Genomic DNA, 20,502 nt, shown 5'->3' with positions numbered 1-20,502 from the left:
CACCATTACTACGATGGAAAAACTCAATGGAAAACTCAATGAAAAAAATGAAATTTATACAGAGGGGAAGTAAAAAAAACAACAACTAAAAGTATGTGCACATTCTCTTTTAATTGGTAATGTGTTCATGAATGAACCAATCACTTTCAAATTTCTGTAAATAGTCCACAACTTAACCATTTCCACTGTCTTTGACGGTTAAAAGAAGGGGTGCACATTTGTGCAACCGCAATATCTCAATTGATTCGATGGGTTGAAATGCGTGTTCGAGACACTTTACAAAATTGTGAAAAGGTTTTCTCTAAATGGGAACGGAAGTTGCCTTGGTTATAGCCATGTAACCTCCTCGTCACCAGGGTGTAGTGAAGGGCATCGGGCGCGGTAGAGGCAGATGAAGCGCGCGAGGCCATCAGCCAATCAGAGAAGGCCACCACGGGCGGAGAAGAAAGGGGGTGAGAAGCTTTGTTGCCGCCATTTCGTGAGACACGGCTCAAGGGCTGCACACGCTAGAGTTTCTTAACTCGGTTTTGAATCGTGCCAAGATTTCAAAACCAGCTGTATCTTGTTATTTTACAGCCAGGAAGTCCCACGAATATTTTTTTAGTGCCCCCACGGTTGGTTACACCGAGAAAATGAGCTACGGAAGGCCGCCGCCAGACGTGGAGGGGATGACCTCCCTTAAAGTGGACAACCTGACTTACCGGACCTCGCCGGAGACGCTGCGCCGCGTATTTGATAAGTACGGTCGCGTGGGGGATGTGTACATCCCGCGGGACCGGTACACCAAGGAGAGCCGCGGATTCGCCTTCGTGCGCTTCTGGGACAAGCGCGACGCCGAGGACGCCATGGATGCTATGGACGGAGCGCTGCTCGACGGACGGGAGCTGCGCGTGCAGATGGCCCGCTACGGTCGGCCCCCTGATTCCATGTACAGCCGGAGAGGACCTCAACAGCGACGGTACAAAGAATACGTCTGCTCAGGGGGGTGAAAAAATGGCCAAAGTTGTTACATTGCGAGTCAAAATTATCACGCGCTCAGACGGTAGTCTACTACATTGCGTTTCCGGTTCCGCTTTTTTTTAACGTTTCTTCACTTCGTGAGATGCCGCCATTTTGTCTTCACAACCCACGTGCATCGCCAGACTATCTGACTGCAAAATTGTTTTTGTTTCAAACTATGTTAATTTTGCTTTTATGGTGTTGCAGTCCTTATCGAGTTCTGTAAACGAGTCGTACTGTGCATTTCCTCCCCATTAAAAACAGTTCGTGTTTGTTCATGTCCCTGTTAAGTGTAAATATGTACAGATACAAATTACAAGGACAGTGTAAATATGTACAGATACAAATTACAAGGACACAATCGATTCCTATTGGAATGCCTGCCTAAATAAATGCAATGGAACAGCTTTACAATGTCGACGAAAGAGGCACATTTTAGATTGAGTATATTTGTCCATTTTTTTTATTACACTGGCAGTTTGCCTTTTGGACTCTGGTCCCTATACACCACAGTAAAGCGAGGTTTTAGATGTAATTTCCTTGAAATGGCAATGTTTCTCTTTGCAGACATTCAGCGAGCCCCCGTCGTCGCAGACGCAGCCGTTCCAGGAGCAGGAGCCGCTCCGGATCCAGGAGTCGCCGTCGCTACTCCCGATCCAGGTCCCGCTCCTACTCCCGATCCAGATCCCGCTCAAAGTCCAAATCCAAGTCCCGAACCCCACGGCGGAGCAAGTCCAAGTCACCCTCTCGGTCCCGGTCCAGATCAAGGAGCCGAAGCCCCGCCTCTAATCACGGGTCCAGATCCAGGTCCAAGTCCAAGAGCCGGCCCAAGTCTCCAGAGGACAATGGAACAGAGCCGTAGCTCAAAGTTGGATGCAACATGACGGTATTTAGTGGGATGGGTGGAATATCATGAATACATGGTCAATGTTTAGTATTCTGCTTTCTTGAGGTTGCTCTTTTAAATTTTGCACAAGCAACAAAGTCAGCAGAACCATCTCTATTTTAGTACTGCAATAACCAAGAATAATTTGGCTCTCAAGCATGCGTGTTGTTACGATAAACAATTTCAAACACGCACAATAGAGGGTTTGAATTGGGCTAATGTGAGTATATATGGGTGTGCTTCACTCATATGTTCACTTAATGTGAAATTCTTTCCTCCAAGCTGCTGAATCCTGTTTGCAAAGAGAGGAGGAGGAGATGGGGGTGTGGCAGTGTGAGAGCAGTTATAGTGTGTGAGCCGCCCAGGTCAGCTGCCCGTTGCTGGGGGGGTGACGGCGGTTGCTCGGGAGCAGGTCACCCAGGCAATGCTTGGTTGCTCAGGAGTGGGTCGTCATGGCGGCGGTGCTGGGCTGTCAGTTGGTGTTTGAGGCGGTGTGGTGAGATACGTTCACGGGGATTGCGGGCGGACCCCCACCCGCCGCCTGCGCTTTGCCCTCCCGCCTCTCAACCCAAAGGTTTGTTTGAAAATGACCCCCCAGTGCCAGAGTCCTGTGTAGAGCTAGTCTTTGGGCATGTGGTACCACGGAAGGTGCGTAAACATACATGAGGCGTACTCGCATTATGTTAACACTCAGGTCAGGAGTTAAGCGTGTGCCTTTTTCGATGTGCTCTTGCTAACTGTATGCTGTGTTTTGTTGCAGATCTCTCGGGCGATTGCTTCTTTTTGCCGAGGACATCAGGACGAGTCTCACCATGTTCAAGAGACTCCACTATTGCCACTGAAAGCAGACTGAAAGGTTATTTGGAACTTGGTCTAAACATTTTCTAAATAGCCAGTTTTGCTTGCGCTACCGAAATAAATGTCATGTTGGTCGTTCACAAAGTTGGGCATCTTCAAGTTAATAGGTGATTTTGTTTGTTTTATGTTTTGTTTGATTCCCCTTTTAAGTGACTTTATTTTTGAATTTGTACTCTTAAATAAAACTTGATTTATTTTGATTCATGGAAGACCTTGTTATACTCTTTGTCTTGGCAGGAGGTTGTCAATTACAAATATCGGTTTGTTACCCCACTCAATTGGACAAACATGCTGTATGTTAATCAGCCTGGCTTCATTCATCTTTGATGTTTTTTTTTTCTGTCAGCTCTTTGTCTGGTTAAAATTGCTTCCTATGACTCTAACCCTCTTTCTTGTGTATCTTTTGTGCACTAGGCGCAGTTGTGTAGCAGTTGAGTAATGCTGGTTAGCTGTTAAGATGCGGTGCAGTGCAGTGGTGACATGGTGTGGCGTGTTGCGGTGCTGAGTGCCCGGTCACTGTTCCGGGGCGCTCGACCCTCCGCTGCTGTTTGCCGGTTTGTAAGCTCACAGGTGTTGCAGATCATCCACCCCCCCCCCCCCTCCTTGTCCATATGCCCTCTTTGATATCCCTTATGTGTGCTGTAAAGCTCTTTGTCCATTCTTTCTTTCCTCCTCCTATGTCTGGTTCATCACTTGCTTTTTGGGGGGGGGTCCAGTGTGGCTCACAGTTGCAGGGTTGATGATGAAAAACCAGGGGGCAGCAGCTCTGGCTGCCTCGTTTATTTGTTCCAGCATTCCCCGTTGACCTCTCTGTTCTCTTACATTTTCTTCAGGTGAATAAATGTATTTGTTGAAAGTGGGTTGCTTTTGTCCTTAATTTGTTGACTAAGGTGCAGACTCACTTATAAACTTGCCTTATTCCAGATTTACTGTGTTTGACTTGGATACATTCAAAATTTGAAGTTTTACCACAATTCGACAGGTAGGTATTTGTCATACATTAGGGGTGAGCATCTCTTCAATAAAAGATGATTTGATTATCTTGATACATGGCATACAACACAATTCAAGGGGGGTACATTTTGCATCTTAACGCGTTATGGTGCACTTTTTAATTTTAGGTTCCGACTCAGAAGTAACACTCCGCCCATTTGCATTGAACACGAATGCCAACAGATATGTAATGTTATGACTGCTCCTTCATAGAGAGACTTGCACTTGAGATATCGCCTTGTTATTGCAAGTCACTTGGTGTACTATTATGTCCGCGTAAAGAAAATGCTACTCATGAAACTTGGGACAAGTCCGGCCAATCTGATCTGTCGTCATGGAAACGAATGTAATCACACACCCGGAAGCATCCTCGGATCAGGCGAGCGTCTTCCGCTGACCTTTGCTTGACTTTTTTTTTGGTGTAAGTCACCCTGCGCCTACACGCGTGCTGTCACGAGCTATCCACCCACGGTACATCTGGACACTGGTCCGCTGATGCGATTAACACCGAGATGACGAGCCGAGCACGTTGAACGTCGGCTCGCCTGGTGGCCAATGGAAAGGGAGGGGGCGGTGCCAGGTGACGTGACGTCAGACTGACAGCGCCTCTTGCTTGATCCAGTCAACACCGCTCGTTTAGGCAGCTTGTCTTGGGGAGATTACATCCTCAAAGCGTCGCCATGGCTGCCGGTCGAACCACACGAGACTATTAAAAAATATATTAGCTATGGATTGGACTTTCATCTTATTCGCCGCCATCTTCACACTGCTCGCCCTGGTGGTCGCGACGTCGCTGCTGAACGGTTCCTCCCGGTCGTCTTCAGCCAGGAGTTACCCAAATGGACCCATCGCGGACGCCGTCAGAGGGGGCGAGACGGAGGCAAAGCAGAACGGCCATTTACCGGATAATTCCAACCAGGGAACGGCAGAGGAGGTGGCGGTGGGGGACGACTGGTGCGAGATGAGCGGCAGCTCCCACGACCACTGGGACGTGGTCAAATCTGTCCTATCAGTGAGTGTCCTCCAGCTACATTTGTTTATGTTAAAACTGTAATAGATTACGACACTCTCTTAAGCAGTTTACCTTCCCCTGCCACTCAGTCCTGGCCAAGGATCAAAGAAAGTTCGTTCTGCGTCAACTTGTAAACGACATCATTTTTGACTGTGAGTCCATTTATTGTATATAACACGAAACAAAAGCGTCGATGCATTTCAGCCATATATAAATATACTGTATGTTCTAACATCGACGTATTTGTTTATATATTCGTAGGTGAAGTAATCTAAATTATATTACAACGGGTGCGCCTGCTCTGCGCTCGGTTGCCATGTTTTGTCGCCATCTTTCGGCTACGGATATTCGTAGGAATCAAACTTAGTGAACGAAAGTCCTCGACGTTATAAAATCTGTAATCACTTGAGGGAATACTAGAAGTCGGTTGGGATAACATTTTGCTTATACCTTTGCTGAAGAAATTGGTTGTAGTTTTCAGATGGCACTAAATTCTACACACTGTACTTTTAAACATACATAACACATGAGGTTGGAATAGATATAATACTTCAATTCACATTAGAAAAATCAAAGGTTGTTTTCAAGTCAACTGTCCATCATCTCAGCAGGGATGCTGAGCGGCACCATCAGCATCCATCCAAGGTGATGCCGCTCTCTGTCTCATTGTTCCACAAAGGAGGAGGCTGAAACCCGTCCCGCCAGCGAGGAGTTGGAGCCCGCGGGGGTCACGGTGACGGCCCCAGCCGAGCTCTCCTCCTCCTCGTCGGCAGCGTCCAGCCTGTCCGTGCCACGGCCGGACTCCAGGCATGCCAGTTTTGACTCGTCATCCGAGGCATCGTCGGGGCGTGGCCGGCGCTCCTTCATCGGGCTCTCTGATCAGGAGCTCCTAAAGTGTGCTTTCTCTTCCCCCCAGACTGACGGAGACGCAGAGAGCCCGGACGTCAATGGTGAACACCAAATATGTGTAAAATTACTTATTTACTCATTTTAGAATAAATTCATTAAGCAAATGTCTATGTCTGCAGATAAATCGGAGTTCCACACCAACAATTCCTTGAAGTACGTCCCCGGAAAGTCACGCTCCCATCACCTGGAGATGATGATGTCCAAAGACGAACTAGAAGAGGAGCAGAGGTCAGTTCAAAACGTGCTTCTGCTTGTGTGGTGGCCGCATTTCACTCGCAGCTTTGCACTCTTAAGCCGCTGTGCGATGGGGGCTAGACTGATTTACGGCCAGATTGAGTCCCTGCCAACATGCAAGACGTTTGACCCGAGGACATGACGCAGGGACACAGCAGAAGAAAAGACGCCTGGCGTTGACACAGGGAGTTGCCCTGCGGATTTTGCTTCGAAACGTATCGCCTCTCCCTGCACTGTTTGTTCATCAAAATGTGCTACTCCCGGGTGTCACGGGTCGGGGTCCAAGTGTTGATTGGCTCTCTTGGCGCAGCAGTCACTTGCAGCCTTGTTCATTAGTCCTTCAGATAAGCATAATGAGCTCCTGTAGCCACAATCCGAATCTGTATGAAAAATGTTGCTTTTAAAAAGACGAATTAAAATAAATAACCAAAATGGTAGAAACTACAATCATAAACAAAACACAGATTTTAAAATAAATACCTTCCTGACAGTGTCAACCAAAATTGAGCTGATCTTAATTTTACCAGAGTATCATAATTGAATTATAAAATTCAAGGCAGTTTTTGCTGCGCCATGAAGGCCACTAGAGGGTGCTATAGATCAATTTGGGGGAAAAAGACTACTTTGGCCGATTCACAACACATTTTTTTATTGAGAACGGTCTGATTTGCCAAAAACTAATTATTATTGAAAAGTTAAATTTATAAAAAATAAAGTGTAGTGCATCTGGAACACAAACTGGATGTAATTACTTAAATGGTGTCCATGTCAGAGTGGACCAAAACTACAGTAGAGTATACACTTTTTAAAGTAATTTAATGAAGGAAGGCAAGAAAGCAAGGGAGGAAGGCGAAAAGATGGAAGGATGGCTTGGTAGAAACGAAAGTAAGGAAGGATTTAAGGGCAGAGAAAGGAACAAGGGATGGATTAAGGGGGAAGGAAGAAAACAAAGATGGTATCTAAGGAACCTTGTGGATGTGGATGGAAGTAGGCATGATGCATGCAAACAAGGATGTGTGAAAGGAAGCCAGGAAGGAGGGATAATGATGGCAGCAAAGGGATGTAAGAGGGATAAAAGGGCGTATGAAAGGAAGGATGCCTGGGAGGAAGCAAGGATTGTTTCGAAGTGAGAAAGACTCAATGGAGGAGGCAAGGAAGCTAAGGGGCCATAAAACCCTCACCCTTTCTTGGAAACTTAATTTTAAACCTGTGTGATCAAGCTGTTTGATCATTTTTATTGCAATAAATACGTGTCACTTAAACTTTTTTTCAGTGATCACCGCCTGCGTTGTTCTCTCCCCCCCCCCCCCCCCCCCCCCCAGGGTGCAGCGGGAGCAGCTGGCTGCCATCTTCCAACTGCTCAAGGACAACACGGAGACGTTCGGCGAAGTCTCCGAGGGCGACATGGAGGAGCAGCTGCGTCTCTACTCCATCTGAGGAAGGAGAGAGAGAACGACGTCACATACGCTGCCTTGACATGAAGACCAAACTCACCAGCATACTTGTGACAGTATTCCAGCAGCCGTTATTTTGTTGTGACGCCTAAAAAAAACAAGTGTTGCTTTTTCGGTTATTCCCAGGCTGGACTTAACGCAGCACAAAGACACCAAGTGATCAACTTCCAATATAAACGCGATTCCCCCGTGTAACATTCCGCTGTTGTGTAATAAATAAAAAAATGAACACGCAAGTGGAGTTTGTGTGTCTGTGACCGTGCGGTGCTCTAGCCGGGCAGGTGCAAGGTGACATGATGGTCCTCCACATCGCCAGGATTTTTGCTTGGCTGCTCGTCGGCTCCATCGGTATTGTGTTTTTTTGTTTTATTTCAGGGAAATTTATCGGTAAACGTCAGGTAAGTAACTTTTTTTGTGCTCAAGCCTCAGACAACTATTAGACAATGCGTTTTACTAATCACAGTAAAGGTTAAAAATGTTTTGTGAATTGACGCCACGTTGCTGATGGGCAACTTGCTCGAGTCATCCTGGTCCTTTTCGTGTAATGCAGGGTGAAGGAAGTCCGGTTCCATGAGCGCCATCTCCTCTTTTCGATCCCTCCCGACTCCCAACACACCTGATTCAAACGATCAGCTCATCAGCAAGCTCTGTTGAGGCCTGAAACGATCATGAAAGAGTGAATCAGGTGTGTTGCAGTAGGGAGGGATCGAAAACAGGCAGGCGATAGCTCGAGAGGAACTGGAGTTGTCGCATGGAGTGACATCCTTTGGGCACGTGTGAATATTAAGTCCAACATCCGGGCACTTCTTTTGGTTATATTCGTCGTAAAGGGCGTTACCACCATATTGCTTTTGGGCACCCAGGAATTTCCCCAAAAGTAGTCCAGTGCAGACAAATATCACAAAACAGCAATGTGGTGAAAGCGTAAAAAGCAGCGTAACTTTCTTCGCCAATCACGACTACAAGCTGGAAATTAGATGCTGGGTGTAACTGCACAACAGCATGATCATTCGTCTGTACCAAAGAAGTAAAAACGAGCGCCCCCCCCCCAAAAAAAAACTAAGAAACGACATGATAAGAATAATAAAGAATAACACTATAGTTAACATGGGCTGCGACATTCACATTTGTGGCTATTTTAGAAGGCTCTCGTTCAGTTTGGTTTCTGATAAAGGATTCTGTGACATGGTGTGATTGTAACCGTTTTATTTTTAAAGTACAAGTAAAAAACACAACAAAATTAGAACAGGAAATACAGTACTTGTGCAGTATACCAAGTGCAGAAGTCACTCTTCTGTTACAATACAACACAATACAATACATGCTGATTTGTACAGCCCTTGCAAAACAGCGGCAGCTGTAACAAAGCGCTTCACAAAACAGTTAACATAAAGTAAAATAATAAACACAACACATAACATAAAACATGGACAGTCGTGCAGTCCTAACCACTTTTCCTTCACACGCTTTGTTGTTTGAAGCAGTTTGAGATGAAAGAGGAGAGAATCGAAGTGTCCTTTAACCAGTGGATCAGAGACGTCATGCTCAAAATGTGCACACGTCGGCTACAAGAAACTGACGCTCCTTTTCTGCTCGCCTTTCTTTCAAATCAAATCTGTCGCATTGTCTTCGCCAAGCCCAATTACTGTTAAGATATCCTTTATTTGTCCCGCAATGGGGAAATTTACAGTCAGAGTTGGGAAGAACATCAGTCAACGTTGCACAAAGCAATGTGTTCATTCCTATTAAATAAAAATGTATTGCGTTACGTGTTAGCCCGGAAATAAATAGACAACTATGTTGTATTTCTTGATTGCCTTGTCTCTGGTGAATAAAAGTGCACGTCAGAAGTAGCGATGGGTGCATGTGCCATTCATCAATTTCTTGTGTATATGTAGTATGAGCCAATCGTACATTCATCGGGGGTTCCGAGTCATAATGAACCCTCCGAAGGAAGGCATAACTCCAATGTGCCCTGCGGCAAAAAATCAGATGGACAGCTCTGCTGTAGCGAAATAAATATCATCCTGCGGATTCAGAAAATACCCAGGATCTTTGTTCACTTGTTGTGCAATGACAAGGCAGCACGTGTATATGTTGTGGATGTGTGGATGGGGAAGTGCCGAGCAGAGGCCCTTCCCATTTTGTGATTGCGGCATGGCACAATTTGCATGCACCAACAAACAGAGCCAGAGCAGCAATCTTTTCAGCCGGGCATTCACCGGTGACAGTATGACCTTCCACACATCCAAGATTTTTGCTTGGCTACTTGTCATTAGCGTCGGAATTGTCTTTTTTGTGGTTTTTCAAGAATATTTGGCAGTGAACAAGTAAGTTTTTGTTCTTTGAAAACCTTTTTTTGGTCAGGCTCCTTGCCAGATGTTTGCGTGGATTCTGCGGTGTGTCAAAAATAAATTCATCAAAACATGCACGGCCGGTTAATGGAACGCGCTAAAATTGTCTCGAAGTGTGATTGTGAATGCGGCTGGTTGGTTGTTTATGTACCTTGCGATCGGCTGGCTACCAATTCAAGGTGTGCCGCCCCTACTGTTGCGACAGACTCCAGCACGCCCGTGGCCCTTGTGAGGATAAGCAGATCAGAAAATGAATGGATGGATGAAACAATTTGAGTGTCATTAATTGTTCTGCCCAACCCTCATTACAAAGGGGGAAAAATATGTCCAAAGAGTAAATTCGCAGAGGGGCGCAAGTGTTAAAAAGCATCTGAGCACTTTTTGAGCACTCGGCTCCTTGCTATGTGATCCCTTCTCCTCCAATTCAGATGGACCACTTTCTCTGGGAACCTTGACACCATCGCCTCAAAACAAGATTATGAGGAAAACCCTGCCAGACACACCACTTTAAATATCGCACATCTTACCAAATCCGTCACCTCAGCGCCTGCCACGGAGTTTGAAAGCACGACAGAAATCACATCCACACCCGCCGTCGTCCCAGAGACCCCCATTCCCATCTTCTTTAAAGCCAACTTCTCCAGACTTCCCGTGTGGGATTTCGAGGACGTTTATAACCAGGATGCTCCACCCGGAAGCAGAGTAAGTGCTCGTCATGGCAGGAAAGAAAAGGAAAGCTTGAATTTAGGTTCGTTTTTTTTTTCTCCCCCTTAGAGGTGCCCACAATCCCTGAGGAATTCCAAGGACGAAAACTTCAAGAAGGCTTTCCTTCCCAACATACGCTTGTTCATGCACAAAAGCATTAATATGAGCGAATGGAACAGACTCTCGCATTTCAACAACCCTTTTGGCTTCATGGAATACGCTTATGATGGTACGTCCAGGCATTTCCACTTATCCTTCCGAGACCTAGAAACTAAAAATCATGTGTCCATTTTTTTCCAGACGTCATGTCCTCAGTCAAGTTGATCCCAAAGCCAAAGGAGCCCCTCCTCTCTCCAAAGGTTGGCGGCGACGGTTGCATCCGTTGCGCTGTGGTGGGAAATGCCGGCATCCTGAACGGCTCCAATATGGGGAAAGAAATCGACGCACACGATTACGTGTTTCGGTAAAGTGGAGTACCCTACCTGGTGTTAAAGTAACGTTGACAAAACTGTTAAACGTTCAACACCTACCAGTGTGTTATGGCAACAAAGTGTTGTGTTGGCAGCGCAGTGTCAATGACACTGTTCAATATTTGGTAGACGAAACCATGACTCATGTCCCGCTCCCTAAAATAAAACACACCACAAAATTTACATTCCAAACAAATTACTCTAAATCCGTTTCAGACAGCTCATACAAAAAATAGCAACAGGACGCCGTGTACTGTGGTTCTTTTGTCATTTTCATCTGTCAAAAAGTTGACTGACTGACACCAATTTAAAATTTGTCAAGAGTCAACGCCGCCATCACAAAAGGTTGCGAGGATGACGCGGGGGAAAAAACCTCCGTTTACGTCCACACGGCTCATTCCCTCAGTCAGTCTACGAATCTTTTTGTGAAAGCCGGACAGATGTATGCCCCCCACGACCAGGTAAGCCCGCCTTCAACCTCATTTATCGATCGTATCGTACATATATCGGTCACTCATACAGCACACTTTTCGTGCAGGGCATCAAATATGTGATGATTCCAGAGGGCATGAGGGACTTCCAGTGGCTCCAAGGACTCCTCAAAGGACAGAGAGTGGAGTTCGGCCCGTACAAAAACAAATGGTGATGAACATCCTGGCCTGAATGTGTTGGGAATTGTTCGCGGTGGTTGATGTGACTAATTTCCGAACCGATACGATACCTCGCAGAAAATGTATCACTTACCTCCAATTTTAAGATTGTCCTCATTATTATCGCTCGTAATTATCATTCAAATGCTTATTTACAAAATATTTTAAAGACGGTATGTATGGAGTGTCATATGTAGAGCCCAACACGTATGTACTAGACAGTCGTGTATCATTTTTATTGACCTTATTATGAGGCTTTGTAAGTCAGTAAAATCGTAATTTCATGAGATCTTGCTAAAAAGAATCATACTAAGAATAAAAGCATTGATACAAGCTGATTTCAGGCAAGATTTTTTTGACATTTCTGTAAGTATTACGTTAGAAAAATATACCAGTAGTCATTTTTCCCCTATACAATTAAAGTTGAATTTCCAAGTCCAATTTTTTTGTAATAATTGCAATAAAGATTTAGGTTATGGTGGCCTGAAATAACAAAAGTTGTAAAATAAAAGATACATTTTTATTTTTGATGGATACTTTGTTGCATGATTCATTTTTTTTCCCCTCAGGCCTCAACGGTACTACGCAGGGCAGTTTAACAAGAAACGTTTTTACATCCCGCACCAGGACTTTCTGCGATATGTGCGCAACAGGTCGAACTTCATTCATGAACTATTGTTCATCATGAAACTACTTTGACTGCAAGCTTATTTTTGTCCCTTTTCAGGTTCCTGAACTCTCCGAACCTAAATAAAACTTTCTGGTCAATAGTCCGACCAACCAACGGTGCTTTTGCAGTCTTCTTGGCTCTTCACACATGCGATATAGTCAGTTTGTCTTGTTTTTGACCCAATAATTAAATAACTCCAAAATATTTTCTTCATCCAAATCTTTCTTTTTCTACACAGGTTGATGCGTACGGCTTCATGACGAGAGACTACGCAAAGTACCCCTACTACTATTTCCAGAAGTATGTCAAGGGCCGCATGACTTTGCACACCAATCACGACTTCGAGCTGGAAATGAAAACCTGGGAGAATTTGCACGACAGCAAAATCATCCGTCTTTATCAAGGAAAAGAAAAGGAACCCCCTCCAAAAGGGTAACTGGGAAAGAACAGCCAAATGGTTTCACCTTTTCTTGGTTGTAGCCATATGCTACATCGTACAGCTAGCACAATTCCTAGACTTTTGAGGGGCTCTTTTGAACACTATTTACCTACAATATTCTCATTCCCCCCCCAGCATTCTCGTCTCAAAAATCTTCACTTGTAAACAGACCGTGACAGTGTGTGAGCGTCAAAAATATTTTTCACCGTTTGAAAATCCACTGCAGCCTTGCTTATCACCAGCAGAGGTCTCACTGATACACGTCAAAAATGAACCCATTTAAAAAAAAAACATTTCGTCCAAGCTGTTCAGAGAAGCTCGTGCTCAGTATTTCAAGACATTTAAAAAAGCATTCTTATTGTGAGGATCCATTGTTGTTATATTCCCTTCTGGGAATTACGCACATGTATTCGAGTAGGTGTAGTGAATCTACTTTTCCAACAGTTAAAATAAACAACACAGTACACAATAACCACACGATTGTTGTTCAGCGTTCACATTGGGCAGATTTATATTCTTACGGCGTTGTAAACCTTTTTAGAACGGTGCTAAAAATCCCACCTGACATCTGCAATACAAAGTTGTTAAATGTGTCACTCATTTACAAAATATTTGCATGAAAGTCACTTTATTGCGTGATATTGTTCTTTTCACAAAAAGGTAGTTGTCACCGTTAAGAAACTGTTCCTTTTGGTGAACCCAGCGTATGTTCAACAGCTGACTACTGAAGAATGGGAAAAGGTAGAACGTATCTCAGGATGATATTAAACTGAAATAAAGTGTGGGGGCGGGGGGGTCAGTCTATTCAACAGTTTTTGAGGATGCCACTTAATAATGTAAGCTTGCATCTGTTGCTAATGGCAGATTCTTGCACCATTAAAACCTCTGTTGTGGATTCAGTGAGTCCAGGAAACACACAGGTGGTGTTTTTTTGTGCTTTGTGTACGGGTGCTTTTTGTTTCTAAGGAATGTGTGTGCATTTGTATTTGTGCCGGGGTGCGAGTGCGGAGCAGAAGCCCTGCCCAGCGTGTTTGCCACAAGGTGCCACTTCCCCTTCACCTACAACCCCCAGCAGAGCAGCGATGCTTCCAACAGGACAGATCTAAGGTGACAGCATGGCCTTGAACATATCCAGGATTTTTACTTGGCTGGTTGTCATCTCACTCGGAATTGTCATTTTTGTTCTTTTTCAAGATAATTTCACAGTGAACAAGTAAGTCTTTCTTTTTTTGTTTGTTTTTTGCAAAACGTTTTGGCAGGGAGAATTGTCTAATTTTATGATTTAATCAGGATTCTAGTTTTGTAAAAAGGTCCTGTGACTTTAGGTGTGTGGGATGTGGGGCGGGGGGGTGATTAATTATAGTGGCACATTGTGATACAACAAAGCTGGGCGGATAAATAGCATCAGTGTCACAGTATTACAATCCTTTAAGCAATAAATATTTGTCCACAAACTGTGCAGCAACACGGTTGGACAGACAATTTAACAATGCAGGCATACATTCTGTATCCAGCAAAAAAGACGAATATTACTGCAGCTTATTAAGTTACTTGTGAAACTCTTTGTGTCTCTCTCTGTGGCTGTATTCTATTTCCCAAGGTGGACAAGGGTCACACCAGCTGTAGCAGTTCAATGTCCATTGGACTGAAGCAAAAAAAAAAATATTGTCAATTTTTTTTTTAATGACAAAACAGTCAACATACACTCAATCCTCGAGAGAGAGAGAGAGAGAGAGGGAGTTTTTGGTTTTGTTTTTACAATTGAGAGTTGTGTTCTTTTTATTGTAAAGGTGTCAAAAAAGAAAATTTAAGTGTTAAAAAGCATCTGAGCACTTTTTGAGCATTCAGCTCCTTGCTATGTGATCCCTTCTCCTCCAATTCAGATGGACCACTTTCTCTGGGAACCTTGACACCATCACCTCAAAACAAGATTATGAGGAAAACCCTGCCAGACACACCACTTTAAATATCGCACATCTTACCAAATCCGTCACCTCAGCGCCTGCCACGGAGTTTGAAAGCACGACAGAAATCACATCCACACCCGCCGTCGTCCCAGAGACTCCGATGCCCATCCTCTTTGTAGCCAACTTCTCCAGACTTCCCGTGTGGGATTTCGAGGATGTTTATAACCAGGATGCTACACCCGGAAACAGAGTAAGTGCTCGTCATGGCAGGAAAAAAAAAAAGTAAAGCCTGAATTTAGTTTAAATTCCTTCTCCCCCCCCCCCCTTCCCCCAGAAGTGCCAACAGTCTTTGAGGAACTCCAAGGACGAGAGCTTCAAAAAGGCTTTCCTTCCCAACGTACGCTTGTTCGTGCACAAGGACAGCATCAACATGAGCGAGTGGAACAGACTCTCCCATTTTAACAATCCGTTTGGCTTCATGGGATACACTTATGATGGTTAGTCAAGGGATTTTCCGGTTACCCTTCTAAAGCGAAAGAGATTTTGTCCGATGGCTTCCAAAAGTCTTACAAAGTCAGTCATTTTGCTTTGAAGTGGTAGTTCGAGGGTTATTCTGGCCATTTTTAGGGCTACAGATTTTCGGATATTATTAGACCCACAAAAAAAGTCTCAAGAACCCGTTGCCTGAAAAGACACAGAAAGTCGTCCCTTTTGAATCAAAGCAGCCATTTTAGGGTCATTTTTGTTTTTCAGGCCCCCTCTGAATTTTTCGAAAATTCTGCCGTGAGGCAATTTTCACATCGCGACAAGACATTTAAATCCCCACTCTCATGAGTAGACCAACAAAAAGTCTCAAGGAGTTACACTTGAAAAGACATCCTGGTATGAAGTGTGTGATTTTGCCAAGACCGTTTTCACATTTGGAGGCATATCTATGATGAGTAGACGTACAAAAATAGCTCCATTTGACTTTGGAGTAGGCATTTTAAAGGGGTCCAGGACGATGGGTCCTTGAAAGATGAACTTTTACACTTCCAGAGATTTTTCTCCATTTGCTGAGTGATTTGAACAAAATCGACCACACTGACGGGCGACATTAAATTATGAGGAAATTGAATTTTTGTCATTGAATGTCAGTGTAGCACGGCCGCACAGTTGAATGTTTTGCCATAAAACAGGAAAACACATAATAATTTGTCCATTTTTTTTTTCCAGACGTCATGTCCTCAGTCAAGTTGATCCCAAAGCCAAAGGAGCCCCTCCTCTCTCCAAAGGTTGGCGGCGACGGTTGCATCCGTTGCGCTGTGGTGGGAAATGCCGGCATCCTGAACGGCTCCAATATGGGGAAAGAAATCGACGCACACGATCACGTCTTTCGGTAATATTTTCTTTTGTTTAGATTTGGAGCCATTTGGTAGAGTTGCCTATAGCTTAGCTGCATGCGGCTTCTAAACATCCCTGCTCTAAGACGGTATTTTTCATTTGTGGACTGGATAAGCCACTTTAACCTTTTCAGGAACAGCGGTGACTCCAGTGGACAGGTGACCATGTTATCTGGTTGCAGGATGGACGAAAGGGTTAAAGTCAAGTGCGTTTGCACTAAGCACCAATATCAGGCGATAGAATGATGAGCCGTCATGCAATATTATTTCAGTCCATTCTTATTCTAGTCAAAACGTCAGCAGCGTTCTTTGCACTTGGCCTTCGGTAAGCTTCAGGATGTCTTGAATAAATATTGAGCAAGGCATGAGCACCAAACGAATGCAAGATAGAGCCAATGTCAAATTCTATTCGCAAAACCAGTTCGCCCACATGCGTCGTCCAATACAATGGGCTTTCATGCGGTATCATTGCTGCGGCACGCAATTGTGTTGCGGTCTATTTTGATTTAAAAACCGTTGGCTAATAAATGTGCGACGTCAACTTTGAAGGCTCTAGTGATTGACACGTAACTCCACGGGGAATCATATCGCTTGATCGCTGAAGATGATCTCATGGAACACACCACCCACGAGACCCACGGGTGTCCCAATACTTTAGTCCACGTCGTGTAAGTGGATGGAGCTGTCCTCCAAGGTGTGACAGTACATTCCTGATGGTATGCGTCTCACCTCGTCAGAGGCAAAAACAAAAAACCCCCAAAAAACACATACGGCATTGGCTTATATCTTGTATCAGCGAGGATTCTTGTTTGTTTTCAAAGGGTAAGTTCACAGATGAAGCAGACAAAAGTGTTCTGCCCACCAGACAGGAGAAGTGACATTCTCTTCCAGCCAGGCGTGTTACAAGGACAACAAAAAAAAGGTATCAAGCAGCTTTCCGGAAAGGACCGAAAGTCTGCCATTTTGTTCTGAAGTGGTCATTTTAGGGTTCGTTTTGATTCTTTTTTTTTTTAAAGCACCCAGAAATTTGGGACAACCCAACCCCTGAATGCAGCTTCACTACATGACATGAAATTTGGTTCGCATGTCTATCACGTGTCGCCTCCAAAAAAAAAGTGTCAAAAAGCCCTGTGTGAAAAGATCACAGTGGCCATTTTGGGGTCATTTATTCAGGACCCGGGAATTTAAAAAAAAAAAAGCCTCCCCTGGAGCCAGTATCACTTAACGACATGAAATTAGTTCTGCATATCTGTCAAGACTCAGAGAAGACCCACAAAAACAAAAAATCTCCAAAAGAATTACTGTCTAAAAATATCAAATAAGTCTGACATTTGAAGTAGTACTTTTCAAGGATCCTCGTCCTAAATATTCATTCCTATTCCTCCCAAATTTGAACCTTTTATATTACACTGAAGAGTCATGGTAAATTCTCCAGTTCCAACCATCCACTTTTCATCAGCGTGTTGATGGAGTATGCGGGTAAAGTCGACAAAAAAACCCCACTAATAACTCTAATGATGTGTGTCAGGATGAATGGCGCGGTCGTCCAGGGTTACGAGGAGGACGTGGGGAACAAAACAACAGTTTACGTCCACACGGCTCACTCCATCACCGCGTCTTTGTATCTGTTCAAGAAATACGGCTACGAATCGGCCCCCCACGACGAGGTCAGCTTACCTTCAACTCCAGTTATTGATTATATCAGAGTCGGTCACTCATGCAGCACCTTTTTCGTGCAGGGCATCAAATATGTGATGATTCCAGAGGGCATGAGGGACTTCCAGTGGCTCCAAGGACTCCTCAAAGGACAGAGAGTGGAGTTCGGCCAGTACAAAAACAAATGGTGATGTATATCCTGGCCTGAATGTGTTGTGTTTATTGGGGCCGAATGATTTATTATTATTGTAATTGTTGAGTCAGAAAGGTGCATTCGTGTTATGTACTCCAGTGTGCTATAAAGTGTTAATTTATGGGCGAATTTTTAAGAGCAAAATGAAAGTTACATTTTATTTTAGATTGTCACTTGACAATTGTATGATTTTTTAAAAATCTTTCACATTCAGGCCTCGGACGTATTACACGGGGCAGTACAATGAGAGTCGTTTTTACGTCCTGCACCAGGACTTTCTGCGATATGTGCGCAACAGGTCGACCTTCACTCATTAATTATGTTTCATTAATATACTGTTCCTACTGCAAGCATATATTTGTCATTTTTCAGGTTCCTGAGATCTCCTAACCTGAATAAAACCTACTGGGCAATAGTCCGACCAACCAACGGTGCTTTTACGGTCTTCTTGGCTCTTCACACATGTGATATTGTCAGTTGCTCTTGTTTTCGTTTTTGACCCAATAATTAAATGTCTCAATCATATTTTCCTCATCCAATTATTTTTTTTCTATCCAGGTTGATGCATACGGCTTCATGACGAGAGACTACGCTAAGTACTCCAACTACTATTACGAGAAGCATGACAAGAGCCGGGTGATTTTCTACGCAAATCACGACTACATTCTGGAAATGAAAACCTGGGAGAAGCTGCACAACAGCAAAATCATGCGTCTGTATCAAAGCAGTGAAAAGGAACCACCTCAAAAGGAACCTCGTCATAAAACATAATTTGGAAGAATGTCCCAATGGGTTAACTTATTCTTAGTTGTAGCAATAGGTTATAGCGTTACTTTGAAAGACATTTGAAGGGCTCTGAAAAGCTTGTCGGACCAAACAGGGTTTATTTTATAACATCAATAATAACAACAACATAATAAGTGGGAATATTTAGGACGGATTCATTTGCGTATGACTCATTTATCATGGGGGTCTTTTAACATTCACAATATATATTAATCACACGCAAGTCTCACCTAACATTTGCTGTTTTTAAACGATTCAATGTAGCGTGAGGGTATTGCGGGGAGGAGCTAACAGCGATGATGACACCACCAACCCGAAAATCCTATAACATCCCAGCATGCTTTGCGACAAAAGAACTGTTTTTTAAAAGGATTTATACTCGTTTAGTAATACTTTTTTTCCATATATTTGATTTATTTATCTTATTCAAAAGTTGTTGTCTTTATTTCGATGTTTTGCGTGAGTTTTGAATTTTTGTTGTTATTACACCGCTAGTTTAAGTCGTACCACTTACGATGACTTGCCTGTTGCTTCAGACGAAAGGCAGTACACTCTTGTTTCTCTTCAGATCGCATAAATCTTTCGCCTTTTACTAAAGATTTCCGTGGGGAGGAACATCAAGAGTCTTATCCAATTTTTTGATGCCCTGCCAACGCGGGGCTTTCTATCTTGGTGAAATTAAAACGTAAAGTTCACTCCTTTACTCTCGTTCTGTCCAAAATCCCGTCGACCAGTCAATAAAGCCCTGTATGTGTCAGAGTGAACCAAAGGGTTGAACATTAAGCTTAACTATTCTATTCATCAAGTTGTCATAATCAAAGTAATTGTTGATTTAAAGATATAATGAACAATTTAGATTGAAACAAATGCCATGTCTTTGTTTTCTTTCACCACATCTTTATTAAACGAACTCGCCCAAAACAAAGATGCTCACCTTACACAGCAGCAAAAGACTTTCGTCGCCTCCTGAAGGCTGTATTTAGTACGACTCACGAAACGTCAAAGCTTGATTCGCTAAATCATGTTCAGTACAGTAACTCAAAATATGGAGTAGCGACATACAACATACAGCACATTTGACAATAAAGTTGTATCCAATCCAAAGAAAGCCGTTCATAAAGCAGTGTACGATACCGAAAGATTTAGTATTGATTCGATACCAAGTAAATCCTGGGACTGTTTCGGTGATGGTTTTTAATGATTAACAGTGATGCAGCATGAAATAATTCTGAATGAATTTTCATGACCGTAAAAATACACTTTTTAGATTTGTACCGAATTTATTCTGTAGCCCTACTATTTGAGTTTCACTTAACATTGAGGAAGTAAATCAATACTTAGACTTTTTTAAGACGAACGTCTGTACTTCTATTTAAGTACACAGTCTAAGTACTTTTTGCCGTAAGTCCTCGGCATTGGTCGGGAATTGTTGATCTAAGGTGGTCATGAAAGAAAAAAAAGTTTCTAGAAGGTTTCATGCAGGATTACCGAGGTGCTTTTTTAAGGCAGACCACCCCGACTGAACCTTCACAGATGTATAAACATAGCAAAACAAAGACATTCAGTGGCAGACAATACACAATATGGGGCCTGCGATAAGGGACCTTGAAACACAGTTAGGCAACTTATAGTTTCCTGCTGTATAGACACACACACTTGCGTGGTGCGTCACGTGATGACCTCAAGGTCCATCCGGACGTAGGTGGAAGCTGGGGAGGAAGGAAAAAAGGAAGGTGGGGGTAGATGCATCGATCTGGAAAGAACCGCAGTTGCACAACTGGTTGCCTTCAAAATGAAGAGAAATCACACGTGAAATCTGAAAATCTCATGAAACCTCCAGTTAGGGGGCATCAAAAGGATTTAATGTGTTTTGAGTCAGTGTGAGGATAACCATATAACATCTGCTAATGCAAACTGATACAAATACAAATACAGTAGACTGTGT

General features: G+C 43.6%; 4 protein-coding genes and 1 non-coding gene across 15 annotated transcripts; all 5 read left to right on the top strand.

The window, feature by feature from the left end:
• Positions 1-431: 431 nt before the first annotated feature.
• srsf2a (serine and arginine rich splicing factor 2a) lies at positions 432-3,228 on the top strand. 9 transcript variants are annotated; one of them, XR_015104106.1, is made up of 4 exons: positions 432-958; positions 1,567-1,885; positions 2,168-2,250; positions 2,326-2,952. XR_015104106.1 is itself a non-coding variant. In XM_086138654.1 (3 exons), exons 1-2 carry the CDS (start codon positions 633-635, stop codon positions 1,859-1,861), a joined length of 621 nt encoding a protein of 206 aa, XP_085994780.1. In that variant the 5' UTR covers positions 432-632; the 3' UTR covers positions 1,862-1,885; positions 2,168-2,952. The 9 variants fall into 9 exon arrangements, 3 of the variants coding, with proteins under 3 accessions (XP_085994780.1, XP_085994781.1, XP_085994779.1); XR_015104108.1 differs by lacking the exon at positions 2,168-2,250 and adding an exon at positions 3,158-3,215 and having other exon boundaries at positions 433-958; positions 2,646-2,741; XR_015104107.1 differs by having other exon boundaries at positions 433-958; positions 1,567-2,250; positions 2,326-2,459; positions 2,646-2,952.
• Positions 3,229-4,299: 1,071 nt separating this feature from the next.
• Positions 4,300-7,581, top strand: mxra7 (matrix-remodelling associated 7). 2 transcript variants are annotated; one of them, XM_086138652.1, is made up of 4 exons: positions 4,300-4,748; positions 5,428-5,698; positions 5,777-5,885; positions 5,952-7,157. In XM_086138652.1, exons 1-4 carry the CDS (start codon positions 4,464-4,466, stop codon positions 6,031-6,033), a joined length of 747 nt encoding a protein of 248 aa, XP_085994778.1. In that variant the 5' UTR covers positions 4,300-4,463; the 3' UTR covers positions 6,034-7,157. The 2 variants fall into 2 exon arrangements, with proteins under 2 accessions (XP_085994778.1, XP_085994777.1); XM_086138651.1 differs by lacking the exon at positions 5,952-7,157 and adding an exon at positions 7,214-7,581 and having other exon boundaries at positions 4,311-4,748.
• A 1,939-nt stretch (positions 7,582-9,520) lies between these two features.
• LOC147189861 (alpha-N-acetylgalactosaminide alpha-2,6-sialyltransferase 1-like) lies at positions 9,521-13,550 on the top strand. Its single transcript, XM_086138649.1, has 9 exons — positions 9,521-9,675; positions 10,128-10,401; positions 10,474-10,633; positions 10,705-10,867; positions 11,197-11,335; positions 11,413-11,516; positions 12,094-12,177; positions 12,252-12,351; positions 12,433-13,550. The coding sequence occupies exons 1-9, from the start codon at positions 9,578-9,580 to the stop codon at positions 12,628-12,630; spliced, it is 1,320 nt and encodes a 439-aa protein (XP_085994775.1). The 5' UTR covers positions 9,521-9,577; the 3' UTR covers positions 12,631-13,550.
• A 41-nt stretch (positions 13,551-13,591) lies between these two features.
• Positions 13,592-19,424, top strand: LOC147189859 (alpha-N-acetylgalactosaminide alpha-2,6-sialyltransferase 1-like). 2 transcript variants are annotated; one of them, XM_086138648.1, is made up of 10 exons: positions 13,592-13,740; positions 13,828-13,846; positions 14,517-14,790; positions 14,875-15,037; positions 15,756-15,918; positions 17,451-17,589; positions 17,662-17,765; positions 17,986-18,069; positions 18,144-18,243; positions 18,330-19,424. In XM_086138648.1, exons 3-10 carry the CDS (start codon positions 14,701-14,703, stop codon positions 18,540-18,542), a joined length of 1,056 nt encoding a protein of 351 aa, XP_085994774.1. In that variant the 5' UTR covers positions 13,592-13,740; positions 13,828-13,846; positions 14,517-14,700; the 3' UTR covers positions 18,543-19,424. The 2 variants fall into 2 exon arrangements, with proteins under 2 accessions (XP_085994774.1, XP_085994773.1); XM_086138647.1 differs by having other exon boundaries at positions 13,614-13,846.
• On the top strand, positions 19,106-19,219 carry LOC147189860 (U5 spliceosomal RNA). Its single transcript, XR_015097560.1, has one exon. It is a non-coding gene; the product is annotated as a U5 spliceosomal RNA (small nuclear RNA).
• Positions 19,425-20,502: the final 1,078 nt, after the last annotated feature.

The sequence above is a fragment of the Hippocampus guttulatus genome, chromosome 19 (assembly GCF_054856545.1).
Source record: "Hippocampus guttulatus isolate MCC_2025c chromosome 19, RoL_Hgut_1.0, whole genome shotgun sequence".
Classification (NCBI taxonomy): Eukaryota; Metazoa; Chordata; class Actinopteri; order Syngnathiformes; family Syngnathidae; genus Hippocampus; species Hippocampus guttulatus.
This window is presented reverse-complemented; position numbering and strand designations above follow the sequence as displayed.

What these genes read in the sequence shown, in the direction of transcription:
- srsf2a (XM_086138654.1), top strand. Translation starts at nt 633, where the DNA reads ATGAGCTACGGAAGGCCGCCGCCAGACGTGGAGGGGATGACCTCCCTT. An exon ending in AGAGGACCTCAACAGCGACG is followed by an intron (nt 959 to 1,566) that starts GTACAAAGAATA and finishes TTCTCTTTGCAG; the next exon opens with ACATTCAGCGAGCCCCCGTC.
- mxra7 (XM_086138651.1), top strand. Translation starts at nt 4,464, where the DNA reads ATGGATTGGACTTTCATCTTATTCGCCGCCATCTTCACACTGCTCGCC. An exon ending in AGAGAGCCCGGACGTCAATG is followed by an intron (nt 5,699 to 5,776) that starts GTGAACACCAAA and finishes CTATGTCTGCAG; the next exon opens with ATAAATCGGAGTTCCACACC. An exon ending in GAACTAGAAGAGGAGCAGAG is followed by an intron (nt 5,886 to 7,213) that starts GTCAGTTCAAAA and finishes CCCCCCCCCCAG; the next exon opens with GGTGCAGCGGGAGCAGCTGG.
- LOC147189861 (XM_086138649.1), top strand. Translation starts at nt 9,578, where the DNA reads ATGACCTTCCACACATCCAAGATTTTTGCTTGGCTACTTGTCATTAGC. An exon ending in GAATATTTGGCAGTGAACAA is followed by an intron (nt 9,676 to 10,127) that starts GTAAGTTTTTGT and finishes CCTCCAATTCAG; the next exon opens with ATGGACCACTTTCTCTGGGA. An exon ending in TGTATGCCCCCCACGACCAG is followed by an intron (nt 11,336 to 11,412) that starts GTAAGCCCGCCT and finishes CTTTTCGTGCAG; the next exon opens with GGCATCAAATATGTGATGAT.
- LOC147189859 (XM_086138647.1), top strand. Translation starts at nt 13,749, where the DNA reads ATGGCCTTGAACATATCCAGGATTTTTACTTGGCTGGTTGTCATCTCA. An exon ending in GATAATTTCACAGTGAACAA is followed by an intron (nt 13,847 to 14,516) that starts GTAAGTCTTTCT and finishes CCTCCAATTCAG; the next exon opens with ATGGACCACTTTCTCTGGGA. An exon ending in AATCGGCCCCCCACGACGAG is followed by an intron (nt 17,590 to 17,661) that starts GTCAGCTTACCT and finishes TTTTTCGTGCAG; the next exon opens with GGCATCAAATATGTGATGAT.